Source organism: Rhododendron vialii, chromosome 8a, assembly GCF_030253575.1.
Source record: "Rhododendron vialii isolate Sample 1 chromosome 8a, ASM3025357v1".
In the NCBI taxonomy this organism is placed as follows: domain Eukaryota; kingdom Viridiplantae; phylum Streptophyta; class Magnoliopsida; order Ericales; family Ericaceae; genus Rhododendron; species Rhododendron vialii.
In genome coordinates, this window is record NC_080564.1 from 2132021 (window position 1) to 2147500 (window position 15480).

Genomic DNA, 15480 nt, shown 5'->3' on the forward strand with positions numbered 1-15480 from the left:
ATCACGGGTTAAATTTGGCTCCGTAACCGGCTAACCATTTTGCATTGGGCCGTTCTTTTACGAGCTAAAATGGGCTGAACGACGAGGCACAATCTCAGCAACTCGGATTGCACAGCAGCTCCAGTATCCACGTCTCTCTCTCTCTCCCAGACTCCTCTCTCTGAACTGCTCTCTGGTTCTTCCGCTCGCGGATTGGAAAGGGTTTTCAGGATCTGGGTTTCACTACACCAAGAAAGAGGTATTCGATTACCCTCTCCAACTATTATTTCTTCTGCCGATCTTGCTTTTCCAACTTTCTTTGGTTTCCAAGAAGAACACCAGAAAAGGGATAGTAATTATAAATTTTGCATCTTTACATCGTTTCCTGATTGTTGCCAACGAAAATGGAGAGCTATCAGCTCCTCCAAGCTGGAGAATTCAACAAGCCACTCGTCTTTTTTCGGGGGCCTTTTTTTTTTTTTTTTCCCCCGTTGATATTAGCTCTTGTGCATAACCAATTTTCAGTAACTAAACGAAGTACAACTGCGAAATGAGTAAAGTTTTGGGTGAACTTTTGGTTGTTTCAGATGCTACTGAGTGTAACGTGATATCCCCAGGCATGTCATGGTCCAAGGTTTTCAGATTGCCACAATTTTCCAAGAATTTGCATCAATCATATAATGGGTTCAGGTAAACTTCACTTTTACGAAATTTTAATGCTACCATTGTCCTTCACAAGTAGTTTAAGACATGCTTTGGCATTTTTTTGAGCTTGTTTGTTTAGAGTTTGTTCAAAACTTCAAATGATAAAAATGATTTACAGGTGCTCACTTGAAGCTCCGGGGCTAATACATAATTTTGTGGGAACTAACGGTGCTAGAAATGGGTGGGATTTCGGTTACGAATATCGGGGGTTTATGACAAGATGTGAAATACGTACGGGGTCATTGAGTAGATGTGGTCAGTTTTTGGCTCCGAGAACTCCATGCTTGGACAAACCACGCCAATATGCAACTCATTCTTCAAGAGAACAGAAATCAAATAAGATGCTTATCTATCTGACGGGGTTGGTTTTTGCGATGGTGGGGTGTAGTTATGCCGCCGTTCCTCTGTACAGAAGATTCTGCCAGGCTACTGGCTATGGGGGTACTGTGCAGCGGCGCGAGGTGGGACCGAATCTTATGTCTTATTGTGTAAAACTTTTTCGTAATCTTTTGTTGATCTTAATAAATGTTCCTACTATGCTTTAGAGTGTTGAAGAAAAGATTGCTCGGCATGCTCAAGATGGAACAGTCACCACCAGGTGTGATTTGTACCTTCTAAATAATGCAGCTATTCAAAATCTTTACTCAACATTGTAAAATAGTGATGTTCAAACCTTTTCCTTTTGTGTTGATAAGAAGCAAATTCTACAAGGTGTGATTACAATTTTGCCTTTTTTGCACCCCAGGGGACACCCTAGTGGCTTAGACCTTATTGGCTCGATAAAAAGACTCAATTTCTTGTCTTCTTAATTACCCATCCCGAATAATATGTTTTACAGTGATACTGTTATTATTTTTAATCAAACATAGCATGTTTCTCTTTCTTTGTTACACTTCACTTATGTAGCGTGGGTGCTGCAAGAGGACGAAAGTTTGACATATACTGTAGCAGGAGAAACAAGCTGCACATTTTCTTCCAATCCAATATTCTCTGTAGTGATTCACTATAACGATCAAATTCCTGAGTCCGCTCCTGCCTCTTTTGACTTTGCTTCTAAATACTTATCTCGGATTACTTTTGGCCTAGGATTGAAGAACCACTACATAAACCGTGCGAACCCCATAGTTACTCTGCCTTTTGTTGTCAGGGAGTAGAGTTCACTATGCCGGAAACTTTGTTTAAACCAAGAAATTGAAGAGACTTGACTAATTTAGCACTATGAATGGTTCTGGAACATCTTAGTTGTTGATTTAAGTCAAACTAGTCTCCATGTTTTTCCAAGATGATAGACGAAGACGATTAGTTTTTTCTATTATTGTCTGCACTTGTTTTCATAAAGTTCATTGTTTCTTGTTTACAGGGAGATTGTGGTGCAGTTCAATGCTGACGTGGCTGACGGAATGCCATGGAAGTTTATTCCCACCCAACGCGAGGTTCTCTACGTTATAATGTGTGTGCTATATGTGCATTGGATATACCTACATGGGATTATGTACATTTATCAAGAGCCATACATGCTTCCTGGTGTTGATATGCGATTCCTGGGATGTATCTGTAGGTACGGGTTAGGCCAGGAGAAAGTGCGCTTGCATTTTACACTGCTGAGAATCGAAGTTCAACGCCTATAACTGGTGTATCTACATACAATGTTACCCCAATGAAGGTACAACTTCTCATTAGGCTTATACAAAACCTGTTGAATCAGTTCAATTAAAATATTCTAGCATCAAGCTCAGATTTGGTGGTTGAGTTCCGAAGAATGTATTAAATGAGGTTCCAAGTGTCTTTAAAGAAGAAAATAACTATACCGAAGTTTTTTATAATATTTCTTTCTTCATCGTTTCTCTAGGTTCTTCATAACTTGGGCTCCAGGCAGTGTTCTAAAACAAAGAATTAATTGCCGACTAAGCGGCCATTAATCGCTGGTGGGGCCTATCCGATTAGGTCCGACTAACGATTAATCGCCGATTACTATTGAATATGCACCGATTAATCGCTCGAAGGTGGCCGACTGCCCGACTAGCGCCTAGCGACTTCTAGAACATTGCCTCCAGGGCTCATGGTTTTAAACTTTAGTGCCATCTTGCTCGATATGAAATGTTAATCTTCATGAAGGACACCTATAAACTCTTTGAGTATAACTTACTTTGATAAACGAATTCAATTTGTCCAGATTCCAGTAACTCCTAAGAAAGGAAGTGATTAGATTGTGATGCTTTTCAGGCCGCAGTGTACTTTAATAAGATCCAGTGCTTCTGCTTTGAGGAGCAACGACTTCTTCCTGGAGAGCAGATTGATATGCCGGTGAGTAACATACTCCTTTTTTTGAGCAACGTTTTCCAATAAAGCCCTTTTGCTGTTTATTTAATGATTTTCATTTATAGGTATTCTTTTATATAGACCCCGAGTTTGAAACAGATCCTAAAATGGATGGTATCAACAACTTGATCTTGTCCTATACCTTTTTCAAGGTTTCTGAAGAATAGAGGACTACTGCCCCCAATATTCGCATCTGCGCATGTACCTCTAATAAGATTTAGCTTCTGTAACAATATTCTCTCATTTTTATTCTTGATAGTTTAGTCAACAGAATTTTTTTGAGGAACTGTTGATGTGAACCGAGGTGGAAGCGCTTTTTGACTTATGAATTTGTTTGAGGACATGCAAAAGAATGAGCTAATGGCTAGCCGCAATAAATTTTCCAATTCCAGAGTGTTTAAAATGTTGCAGATTTTCAGTCTTACAATTGATTGCGTATTTAGCTCGGCATTCCATTGTTTTTCTCTCATGTGCTCGCCAAAATTTGGATTTCGATGCGTTGGGAATGTTGTTAGTGGTTGGTGGTGTTGGACATTCTTATACAGTAGAAGTGTAGAACGTTCATTTTGTAACACTCTAGCGATATTTTTGGAAAACCGCGGAAAAAATGGAAACATGTACTTATACAGAAACTTAATACAGGTTTTGAAAAATGTCATTGCCATATGACCTGATAAATTTACATACTTGAGAATACAAAGCCAAAAGAGAGTCACTTCCAATAGTGTGATACGGCAAATCAGAAGTGCAGCTGCTGTGCCATTTCTCTGCTTTCATTACGTACACACTTTTTCTCTCCTTAATTTAGATCCAAACATGCGCGTATATTACATAGCTTTCATGTTGGTTAAGGGATGCCCATGATTTAACGAGCTATCCATGAACGGTATGTCCTAATCTTAGATTCATGGAGGCAAAATGCAGGAAAATAGAATAAAGTGAAAGATGTTGAATACAATTATTTGCAGGTTAATTTTTCAATTATGATTAACTAAATGACATGCCCCTATTTCATTTCAAAAATGAAATGCTACCTTCCCAGCTGTGGTTAGATAACAGACTTAACAACAAATGTCTGAAAGTGTACTAGTTACAACTCTTAATCACCTTTGCCCCAGTTTATGAGTAGAATAATGACCCCGACATGAACAGTTTTTTAGGGCTTAAAGTTTAAGGACCCAGTTTCTCTCCGGTCTTTTGCAACGTCTGGACCTCATAGTTCCGCCCATGGAAACCACTAAATTTTTTTGATGTATAATTTTGAGTTATTTACTTCGTAAATTCCATTCTGTCGATGTTCATTTTCTTGGTTTTAAATTAAGGTGATCAATTCTTGAACTTCGCTGTGTTTCTTCATACAGATACTGAAATTCTGTTCTTGTGTAACTCCAAACTTACATGACTAAGCATCCAACTTGAAAACCATTCAATTATTGGATTAAGTTGTTGATTGTTACCTTAATCCCAAATTTAAAAACCTTAAACTATATGCAATCGAAACTAATCAAGAAGCTATAGCTTACTGTTAGTGTTCTTAATTAAGTTGAAAGTGGAACTCTGAAGCAACCTTATTTTTCCAGAAAAATGATATTAATATTTTTCAAAACTCCCAAAAAGAAGAAAAAACATTTGTGCAGAAAATGAATGCGGGTTTTTGGAAAACGTCATTGCCAAATGACCTGATTTTGGTACTGGAAAATATACAAACTTCGAATTCAAAGCCAAAAGATGGTCACTTCCATTTGAATAGTAAAAGAGACCAAACAGAAGTGCTGCTGCTGTGTCATTTCTCTGCTTGCATTACACGTTTTTTGCCCTCCTAAATTTAGATCTAAAAGTGTGTGGAAAACAATATTGTTGGTGAGTGAATTTAATCAAAAAAAAATTGTGTGTTACAGGATTACTTAGCTTTCATGTTGGTTAAGGAATGCCCATGGTTTACCAACATATCCATGAAGGTTGTGTTCTAATATTGGTTTCGTGGAGGAAAAACGCAGGATTAGAGCAGGTGGAGTGGTAGGCACCATGTACTTTCATGCATTTGACAAAGAGTTCAAACCTCGTTAACTGCGAATAACAAAGTTGACTTTCACCGGAAAAAGAAAAAACGCAGGAAACTAGAATAAAGTGGAAAATGAGGAAAAGAAAGTGAATAGATATTTGCAAGAATTATCTCATTGGTCTTGTTAGACATGAAGATGAACTAATAATTTCATTTCCTTCAAATTTTAGACAATCCAAGATCCATAAACAGGTTATTGATGCAGTTTTGGAGCACAGAACTAGCTGTAAACGAACCAAGCAGTTCGCGAGCTCGGCTCAATTCGGTTCGTTAAGGCTCGGCTCGACTCGGCTTGTTTAGGAAACGAGCTGAACTTGACCTCGAGTTTTCGGCTCGTTTACTAAACGAGTTAAGTGGAGCTCAGCTCGTTTGACAAAAACTCAGCTCGTTAAGGGAGGCTTGACTCGATTAAAGATGCTCGTTTAATAAATAACTAAGCTCGACTCGTTTACACCCCTATACAGAACTTCATGGGGTACAAACTTCAAATATAAGCATTTTCATTTATTTACAGATAAATTTCCCAATCATGACCTAACTAAATGACATGCCCCTGTTTCATTTCACTAGATGATGAAGGCAATTGCCCAGAAACGAAAGGCTACCTTTCCAGCTGTGGTTAGATAACAGACTTGACAACAAATGCTTTTGACAATGCCCTACTCCCTCCGTCCCTAAATTAGTGTCTGGCGTGCAAACCCAGGCTTTTAAAAAAATGCATTTGTTTCGTTAAAAAAATTAAATTTTTTTCACAAATGAATAAATATCAATGAGTTCTATTAGATTGTGAAAAAAAATTAGATTTTTTAACGAAAAACATGCATCTTTTGTAAAGCCTAGGTTTGCGCGCCGGACATTTATTTAGGGACGGAGGGAGTATTAACAACTCCTTAGTCATCTCAAGTCCTCTGTACCCAAATTCCTCTGTAACTCTGTTCCTATGCATTTTCGGTCATTGGATCAAGTTGAAAATTTTATATCCCTTGAAAGTTCAAATAATTCAATGGCCAAAAACACACTCGGAACATGGGTACACCAAATTTCTGGTACAGAAGATTTGAGGGGAGATGGAGGCACAGAGTCCGACATGAACAGTACTTTGTCAGGGCTTAAAATTAAAGGACCCAGCTTCTACATTTCCGAAGACTAAAACCTCACAGTTTTGCCAATGGGAACAACTAAAGATCCATTTCGATGATTCGAGTCATTTACTTTGTAGATTACAATCTGTGGATTAATGATTGTCCATGCAAAAAATTAGCTTAATGAGACATGTGTTGGCCATCTGGTCGTATTATAATGCCAAAAGAATATTTGAGTTCATTTTCTTCTCTGTCTTTTTTCACTAAGGTGATCAATTCTTGAAGTTTGCAGTGTTTCTTCATCCAAATACTGAAAATTCAGTGCTTGTGTAACTCCAAACTTAGGTGACTAAGAACCCAACTTGAAAATCAAGCAATCCTAGGATTAAGTTGTTGATTGCAGTATTAGCTCAAAACTCGAACACTTTAAACAGGAAGTTAACCTAATTAAGTGGTGTCCTCATATGGACATTGCTTCAGAACAAGCCGCAACTTAAGCAATACATCCTGTGTTTGAAAATAGTCAAATGAAGTTTAAGTTTAACAAGCTCTAGTAGCTATAGAACTAGCATGGCTATTGATGAATAAGTGGAAAGAGGAACTCTGAAGCAACCTTAAAGTAGTAGAATGAGAGGGAGATCTAATCAGAAAGTTTGGTGCAAGAAAGCATGCAATTCCCTGAACATGCTGATGATGTAGCAACAGAAAACTCTCAGTAGACCCACTAATTATGTGAGTATATATAGCTTCAAATCCCCACATGTTTTATACATGCACATGCTTTGCCAGTTTTTGAGTTAAGTTGATCCCGAACTTAATCATCATGGAGACTAGTCCGAAAACCAAGTCTGCTCATAAGGTTCAATTGCATGCCACAGCTTCTTAATTTCTGTGCTTCGAATTTTCATCCGACGAAATACTCATCTTGACAGGCATTTTGATTTCTTTTTCTGTCTTGTTTTGTGATGATTTAAGCTTGTGAAGTCACAGTCTGCAGTTCAATCTGGTAATGCTGCTGCTAGAGGAGGGGTGAGATACAGTCCACCTCATCAGGCCAACAAAATTCCTTCTTGGGTAGGATCCACTTCAAAAATTCGATATCATTTTTTCGAGAAGTTATTGATCAGTTCTCCTTGTGCATTTGGAGCTCTCCCCACCATGCATTCGAAAGACCTATACTCTTGTGGTGGGTTGCACACCAATGTATAGTTGGGAAAGCTCCGGGAGCAATATTGCTCCTGAAGCACCGGATAAGTTTTCATCGCTTTTCATAATACTCCAAAACCCAACTAAAAGTATGTGACAGTGCTGTTTTTTTTTTTAAAAATTATGACCACGCTGATGGATATTTTTTGAAGTTTTGACTTAATATCAGTAAGTAGTTAAGTTAGAAAATTATTCATTGCTACAAGCCCCTCCACCGCTACTCATTCATGTGGGGGACCAATATTATGGACCCCACATCAATGTATGATGGTGAAGAGACATGGAACACCACGATACACCGACCGATGACTCTTAATTATGATGCTTGTTGATGTTAACACTCATGTACTTGACAATCGCTGTCACTTTTGCCTCTTTCTATTGTGCATAATTTCATAGCATTCTTTGCTATGGGAAATTAGCCAGTGATCTTGGGCATGCTCCAATAGCTTTGATGGCCAGAGATCCGCGCACATCTATGGCCATAAAGGCCGTTGCGTCATGCCTAAGAACTATTTGCCTTCTTACGACAAGTCACAGAATAGAGGAAATTGGAAAAGAGCAATCACAATGGACAGAAGAATGTACATGATTCAACTTGATAGCCAACACCGATCTAGAAGAAGATTGACAGAAAACTCACCATGAAGATGAGAATGCAAAAGAGTCGACAACATTCTTAACTTGTGAAAGAACAAATAGTAAAAGGGTCGTGTTTGGAGAATAAATCCGATCATGAACTGTTTAAGAGCATATAACGGATTGAGTTCGAGACACCGCTCAAGTCAAGTAAAAATAAAAATCCAACAAAGAAAATGGTGTTTCTTCTTGTTTGGTGAGGCATGCATTACCATTACCATTACCATGCATGATGCTTAATAAAATGTTGGCTTTTTCTGGCATATTGTCTCCACAGTCAAGAGATGAGGTGAAAGAGCGACTAGTTGAAAAAAGCAAGGTGAATATTTCTGACTTATTTTTCCTTAATCCGCAGAATAAGAAAGTAGAACCAATTGGCAGAACTATACAACATTTTCTTCATTACTATAGGTTTCTCAAAAGACTCCTGCGAAAGAAAACACCAAATCGCAGGATTTCAAGCTCCACACCCAGGAAAGAGCTGTTAAGCGCGCGATGTTTAACTACGAAGTGAGTTTTCAACCTCAAAAAAAGTACACCTTTTTTTTTATTAGCAAAAGCAAGTGTAATGATCGATCATCAGAAGACACTTATGGTATGGTTTGATTTTGGATTTGCCAAAGGATAAAAGAGAAAGTCTACTAATGCAACAATAAGCACAATAAGTTGTACAACATGGTGATATGTCACAGTGTGCCTGATTCGTGTCAATCGGCAATCACTCCCACATTGACACGTCAACATGTTGTACAAATTATTGTACGATTCTTGTGTTAATAGTTAATATATACAAGGAGTTTCCTTTCTTTCAATGTCTATTGCCTTCACAAATTTAAAATCCAAACACAACATATTCTCTAACTTATGACAATAAGGTCGAACTTGAGCCAAATCGCGATCTCTAATAACCAATAGACACGCATGCATTTACATACATACAGGTTGCAACCAAATTCTACATCATAGAGTATCAGAAGAAACAAGTCGAGAGGATACACAAGGTACGTAGTTATATTACTACATCACAACAAACATATTCATACAAGTGTTATTTACGCTCCGTTTCTATGGAAAACAGTTTCAAGAAAACGACTTGTTTTCCGGTGTTTGATTGAGACAAGAAAATTCAAACTTGTTGCAGATGATAGAGGAGGAAGAGGTTCGGATGCTACGGAAGGAGATGATTCCTAGAGCTCAGTTGATGCCTTTCTTTGACAAGCCCTTCTTTCCGCAGAGGTAACTACTCCATATATGGTTATGAAACATTTGTGCTTAAGCGTTTACCGATGCCTCTCTCTTTCTCTCTCTCTCTCTCTCATATTTCGATTTATGTTTTGCAGATCAAATAGGCGTTTAACAGTTCCAAGAGAGCCAAGTGGAAACATGATTGGAAGCAAAATTTCTTGCAGTTAAAACCTTATCGCGTGCAATTTTCGATACAGTGAAGCCCCGTTAAGTAAAACTCATATGGATCACCCGCGAGATTTTCTCTGATCAATCGTTTGTTTTTCTTCTTGGCCCGGGACGCCCTGCATTACAAAAAAAAAAATTAAAAAAAATTCTCTTTTCTCATTTCAGTGTTGTTTCTCTCTTTGATCAGTTCAGTTGTATGTACGTAGAATTAAAGCTATCGCATGTTCTAGAGTTTATACTTCCGAGTGTCGAGATATACTAGTTTGATGTAGCAGGGGCTTCATAATTTTGCCTAGAGTTGGATATGTGGAATAAAATCTGGTTTCTTTTCCTTTTTTGATCTGTTTAAACCATAAAGGAGTTCTCTTCCCCATCTTCAAAGTGAAATATCCATTCTAATTTATTTGCTAAAATTAAGAGTTTTGGCGCCCAGAAAAATATGTTCAATAATAGTAGCATATGTTAGAATGATCGGATGTGTGCAATGGACCAATCTATTATCTGAATTGACAAATCAATGGCCACAACGTAGCAATCACAAGAGTACTAGGGGTCAAGCTGTCATCAATCTAGCAGAAACAAAAGTAATTAGCCCGCCGGACTTTACGTCCATTTGCGCAAGGTTGAAGCCCGTGGCTGCAATGTTTTGGTAGGTGGCCGCAATGTTTGTAATGGCGTGGAAGACTTCCATAGCAGAAAAATCCAAGCCCACTGAAATTCCTATTTTCATACCGATAATCAAGAAATAATATGAACGAAGAATAAACGATGAACGGAATCAAGCACTATAGAAAAACATTGTACGGTTACAATCGAACTTACTACACAATTGAGAATCCTCACAATTGACTCAAGAACGATAGTCGAATCCTCGTTCACCGTACCCCGTACTTGATTGCCACCGCCTCGAATCCTCAAGCCTTCCAAATAACAATAACCCTTCAGAAATCCACCCAAGAACGAACCTATGTTTGTTGAAAGAAAGTAGAGAACATCTCTTGGAGTTTGACTGTGGCTTCTTCGAAAAACTGAATGAGAACTCCAAGAATCAAAGGTAGACAAATCCTTCCATCTTTTTAACAAAGACCCATGTTTCTTTTTTTTTTACGCTGCTGCTCTGTATATGCTCTCGTTCCTTTGAAAAAACCAAAAGCAGCTCCTACCAGAATAGGAAAAGCTGCTATTTATATTAATTGCATCCCGATCCATCTATTTATCGATCCGTCAATCCATCTGCGGGACAGCAGCTCCCCCCGGTCCTCAAATTCCAAACGGCTGCCACAATTAGTCAGTAGGTTCCAATAGATGACAGCCTGAAGACCTCGATCAATCCGTTCCAATAAAGTTCAAAAACACTTGCTCTCGATTACAAATAATAATTCCTTCCACTTTAATCCTATACAGACTCGCTACGCTTAGAAAAGATAAAAATACATTACAACTCGATAAAGAAAGAATACAAAAGAAAATATGTTTTGTTAATGGAATTGCCAAAAAAAAAAAATGCCGCTTTTTGGAGCTTACACCCACTAATTTGGTCCTCAGACAATCTATATTAAAACTCCCAGATACCCAATTTGATCTACAAGACATTCTTCACCTAAATTTTTTGGTATATTTAAAAGCCTCGTAGGGTATAAGAAAAGTTGTAAGACTGTGTGCTCTTTTTGAACGAAAGAGAACAGGATTCGTCACCTCCATTTTGTTGTATTCAGATCAAGCATTGAAGCTACCAACCGCACCATATTAATTAAAATGCTTGAGCTGCCTTGCAAACAGTGGCGTAACTAAAAATATGCATCAGTGGGGACACTATGAAATTTCAAAAATTTTGGTGACAGCGAATCTCAGACATCCCATCCCACCGACCCAGGACTTGAGACTTTTTGGCGATACGACGGTGGTTTGAGTGTTACATCACAAAAAGCAAATACGAGTTTTTTAAATTTTAAATATCTGTTTCAATTTAAGAAAAACTAAAACTATAAATAATAATAATAATAATAATGCAGTGGGGGCCGTGCCCCTGGACCTACATTGTCTCCGCCACTACATGCACTTACAAGTTGCAGCCTTCATGGTCTACCCAATGCATGTTTAGCTTCTAAATTACTTAAAACAAACACGTATAGTTACCCAAAAGGTGGTATATTACCAGGACTTGTGCTACTGTTCAATTGACGGCTGGCGAAGTTGGAATTGTCAATCTGCTTATATAGCCCGTGGAAGAAAGAGTGCCTATTACAATCCCATTACTCAGAATCTTACCCGTGCCTCTCCCTGATTCCAAAACCCAGTGATCTCCATTTCTAATTTTCTGTCCACGGTTCTCGGCCATCCTGACAGTACTTGATGGCAATTGCGGTGAAGCTCCGTATGATCATCGCCGCCGTGCTCCTCTATTTCACGGCGGTTGCCTCCCAGAATCTCACGACTTTCACTGCTACGTACGGACCATTCAATTACAGCTACAGAGATATATTCGACCTGGAGAACTCAGCCACCACCTTCCACAGCGCACTCCGGTTGACCCCGAACTTGGCCTACCAGAAGGGCTTGTTGCGCGTGCCACTCGAGAACCTGTCCGGACGAGTGATGTTGAAACAACCATTCAAGTTGTGGGAACAAGGTTACAACAAAACCCCGGACAGGGTTGCCTCGTTCAACTCCTCCTTCCTCTTCAGCGTGTACCCATTGGGCCGTAATACCACCCCGGGCGAAGGGCTGGCCTTCTTCTTAGCCCCCCACTTGTCCCTTCCGTCAAACAGTTCCGGCCAATATCTGGGCCTGACCAATATCGACACCGACGGCTCCCTGCAAAACCGCTTAGTAGCCATCGAGTTCGACAACGTCAAACAGGCATTCGATCCGGATGCTAACCACGTGGGGCTCAATATAAACAGCATCATATCTACTGTTAATACCTCTTTGACCCCATTGGGAATTGAACTCGCTCCACTGGGCGAGGCCAGGTTTTACAATGCCTGGGTCCAGTACGACGGGGTGAGCAAGGTCATTGAGGTGTACATTGCGCGACAATCCAAGTTACATGGGGAGACGCCCTCCAAGCCCGATAAACCAGTCTTGAAATCAAATCTTGATTTGAGCGGGGTTTTGGATCAGTACTCATACTTTGGTTTCTCGGCATCCACGGGAGATGGTGTGCAGTACAACAATGTCTATAGGTGGAACTTGACGGTGGACTCCTATTCGGATAATGCTCCGGAGCCGCAGTACAAGCATACTCTATGGAAAAAGACTCTACTTGTAGTTGGGGTTGCAATTCCACTGCTTATGATGGGTGTAGGAGTGACGGGTTATTATTACCTACGCAAGAAGCGATCAGTGGCACAGTCCGATGTCTTCCTAGGGGCATTGAGGAGATTGCCAGACACCCCGAGGGAGTTCCGATTCAAGGATTTGAAGAAGGCGACCAACAACTTCAACGAGAAGAACAAGTTGGGCGAGGGTAGTTTCGGTGTAGTATATCGAGGCCACCTACAGAATGAAAATGAAAATCCGGAGGTGGCCGTCAAGTGGTTTTCTAAGGAAACTGTGAAAGGTCAGGATGAGTTCTTGGCAGAGTTCACCATCATCAATCGTCTCCGCCACAAACATCTTGTCCGACTGCTTGGTATGGGAAACCTTCTCTTCTTCTATTTGCATCTAGTCTGCTCTACATATGGTAGCAGTGATTTATGGCATTGACCGGTAGTCTAATTAATGTTTCATTCAATTGAATATCTTGCTTCAATAATCGATCTACGACACATAATGTTCACAACAAGAGATAAGTTCATTTTAGGGACCAATTATTTTGGTTCCCAAAGCTTAATTGTTGGTTGCCAAAAACAATTTTTTTTGAATCAGGTTGCAAGAAATATGTATGGACTATCGAAAAAGTCAAAAAGAGGGGATTGGGCGACCTTTTCACGACAAAAAATTTAAATGTCATCGCAAATCCGTTGTTATTGTTCATCTCGTTGCTAAAACTTCTTTTTTGATAAGTAAAAAAAAAACTGAATACATTCAGTTTAATTTATCAAGGCCACCTACAGAATGAAAATCTGGAGGCAGCCGTCAAGTGGTTTTCTAGGAAAACTGGGAAGGGTCAGGATGACTTCTTGACCATCATCAACTGTCTCCACCGCAAACAAATATGGTATACATCTAAAGTTGATTACTTTTGTGAACCAAATTGAGGAGTTCTTCAAAACCACAAGATTCTGTTGCTGAGCAGAATATTGGCAGCTAGAATATTTCATAGAAATAATATTTACTTTTATGATCCAAATTGAGTGCTCTTTGTGACAGGATGGTGTCACGAGAAAAGAAAGCTGCTACTTGTATATGACTACATGTCGAACGGTAGTCTCGACGCACACCTATTCACTAGAACACCTGACAACAACCCACTAAGCTGGGATCAGCGTTACAATATCATCTCTGGGGTGGCCTTGGCCTTGAACTACCTCCATAATGAGTATGAACAGAGCGTGGTCCACCGGGACCTTAAGGCCAGCAACATCATGCTGGACTCTAACTTCAACGCTCGACTGGGGGATTTTGGCCTCGCCCGCGCCCTAGACAAGGAGAAGACCTCGTATATAGACATCAATGGGGTGATCGGCACACCGGGCTACATTGCGCCTGAATGCTTGTTGACAGGTAAAGCCACCCAGCAGTCCGATATCTATGCGTTCGGTGCAGTCTTGTTGGAAATAGTTTGTGGCTTGCGACCTGTAACAAGGATCAATGAGTTCCTCTTCTTGCTTGATTGGGTCCGATGCTTGCACCGAGAAGGCCGTATATTGGATGCTGTAGAAGAGCGGCTCGGGAATGAGTATGTTGCTGAGGAAGCTCAGAAGGTGCTGATTTTGGCTTTGGCATGTTCTCATCCAACACCAAGCGAAAGGCCTGAAACTCAAGCAATTGTTCAGATCTTGTCAGGTTTAGTTCCGGTGTCTTATGTGCCGCCATTCTAGTCGGCCTTCGTATGCTGTCAATTGCTTTTGTGGAAAAAGGTCATCAGAGGTATTAGGAACGCACACAATCAGCCATGTCCTCGACCGAAGATATTCCAGCCCATGATTTTAGCACCTCATGTTTAATACTCTATTTCCATGTACCATTCTCATTTAGTCCCGTAGTAAATATTGTAATCATCATATAATCTTGCGTAATCCCATTCACTTATGGGATTTGACACTCTTTTACTCTGTATATACAGTGATCATTAAATAAATGATAAGCTCTTTCAGAATTTTACAAGCAGCATGGCTAGCTAGTACGACAGAGACGAAGTCCTTTCAACGAACCATTTAGGATCAGGCTTCACGCAGGGAGGACCACATACACCTACAGGAAGTTACAAATCTAAACTCGTACGAAAGATGAAAAGAATCTAGGGTTCAGTAATCAATATCTAATTCAGTATACAAAATGGAAGGTAATGTGGATAATTAAGTTGAAACTGTCAAACAAAAGATCTTTTAGCCATTTTACACTTAACAAGAAAATTCATTAGCTACAGAATAAGTTTAATCCAAACATCTTTTCCACTAGTAAGTTCAATCCTAACATCTTTTAGCAAATTGTTTGTCAAGAATTATACGAGATGCCCGTAACCTGATACGAATACCGTGACCTAAAGCAGTGGTTACAGTGTGGTCTTCCCTCGCAGTATTATTTCGACACTCCCTTTCCCCGGGTGCCTCTTCCTGTACTGTTGCAGATTGTATAGCCCACCTTGAAAAGATGAACCTCCCTAGTAAACATTGTGGTGTGCACGGAGATACCACCCACGCATCCAATGCACTGCTCGTCGACCACCTTTGGTCAAGCTTCCCTTTTGTTCTCTTTTAATCAACGCGCTCCTCACTGCACATCCACTAAGGATTCATCTCCCTTCTGACAATAGTTTGAAGTGACATGATGTATCGGTTTGCGAAGTTGTTTCATGTTCCCATGAATTTAGTGGCACTTTCAACGGTAAACCTCTTCGTGAATCTGCGAATCTATGCTAAGGTTTGATTTGCAGAAGTATAGTACAAACTCTGCAATGAACAGTTACTT

At 39.8% G+C, this 15480-nt stretch overlaps 3 protein-coding genes across 6 annotated transcripts; all 3 read left to right on the top strand.

Moving 5' to 3' along the window:
• Positions 1–39: 39 nt before the first annotated feature.
• Positions 40–3406, top strand: LOC131298316 (cytochrome c oxidase assembly protein COX11, mitochondrial-like). 2 transcript variants are annotated; one of them, XM_058323697.1, is made up of 8 exons: positions 41–238; positions 567–669; positions 803–1145; positions 1230–1282; positions 2045–2117; positions 2243–2347; positions 2908–2988; positions 3069–3406. In XM_058323697.1, the coding sequence occupies exons 2-8, from the start codon at positions 599–601 to the stop codon at positions 3168–3170; spliced, it is 828 nt and encodes a 275-aa protein (XP_058179680.1). In that variant the 5' UTR covers positions 41–238; positions 567–598; the 3' UTR covers positions 3171–3406. The 2 variants fall into 2 exon arrangements, with proteins under 2 accessions (XP_058179681.1, XP_058179680.1); XM_058323698.1 differs by lacking the exon at positions 3069–3406 and having other exon boundaries at positions 40–238; positions 2858–2976.
• A 2863-nt stretch (positions 3407–6269) lies between these two features.
• On the top strand, positions 6270–9740 carry LOC131298317 (microtubule-destabilizing protein 60). 3 transcript variants are annotated; one of them, XM_058323700.1, is made up of 7 exons: positions 6284–7006; positions 7138–7221; positions 8270–8311; positions 8404–8502; positions 8934–8993; positions 9134–9228; positions 9333–9740. In XM_058323700.1, exons 1-7 carry the CDS (start codon positions 6971–6973, stop codon positions 9403–9405), a joined length of 489 nt encoding a protein of 162 aa, XP_058179683.1. In that variant the 5' UTR covers positions 6284–6970; the 3' UTR covers positions 9406–9740. The 3 variants fall into 3 exon arrangements, with proteins under 3 accessions (XP_058179684.1, XP_058179683.1, XP_058179682.1); XM_058323699.1 differs by having other exon boundaries at positions 6896–7006; positions 7123–7221; XM_058323701.1 differs by lacking the exon at positions 8934–8993 and having other exon boundaries at positions 6270–7006; positions 7123–7221.
• Positions 9741–11757: 2017 nt separating this feature from the next.
• Positions 11758–14582, top strand: LOC131336235 (probable L-type lectin-domain containing receptor kinase S.5). The gene is made up of 2 exons (XM_058372007.1): positions 11758–13039; positions 13720–14582. Exons 1-2 carry the CDS (start codon positions 11758–11760, stop codon positions 14388–14390), a joined length of 1953 nt encoding a protein of 650 aa, XP_058227990.1. The 3' UTR covers positions 14391–14582.
• The last annotated feature ends 898 nt before the right edge of the window (positions 14583–15480 follow it).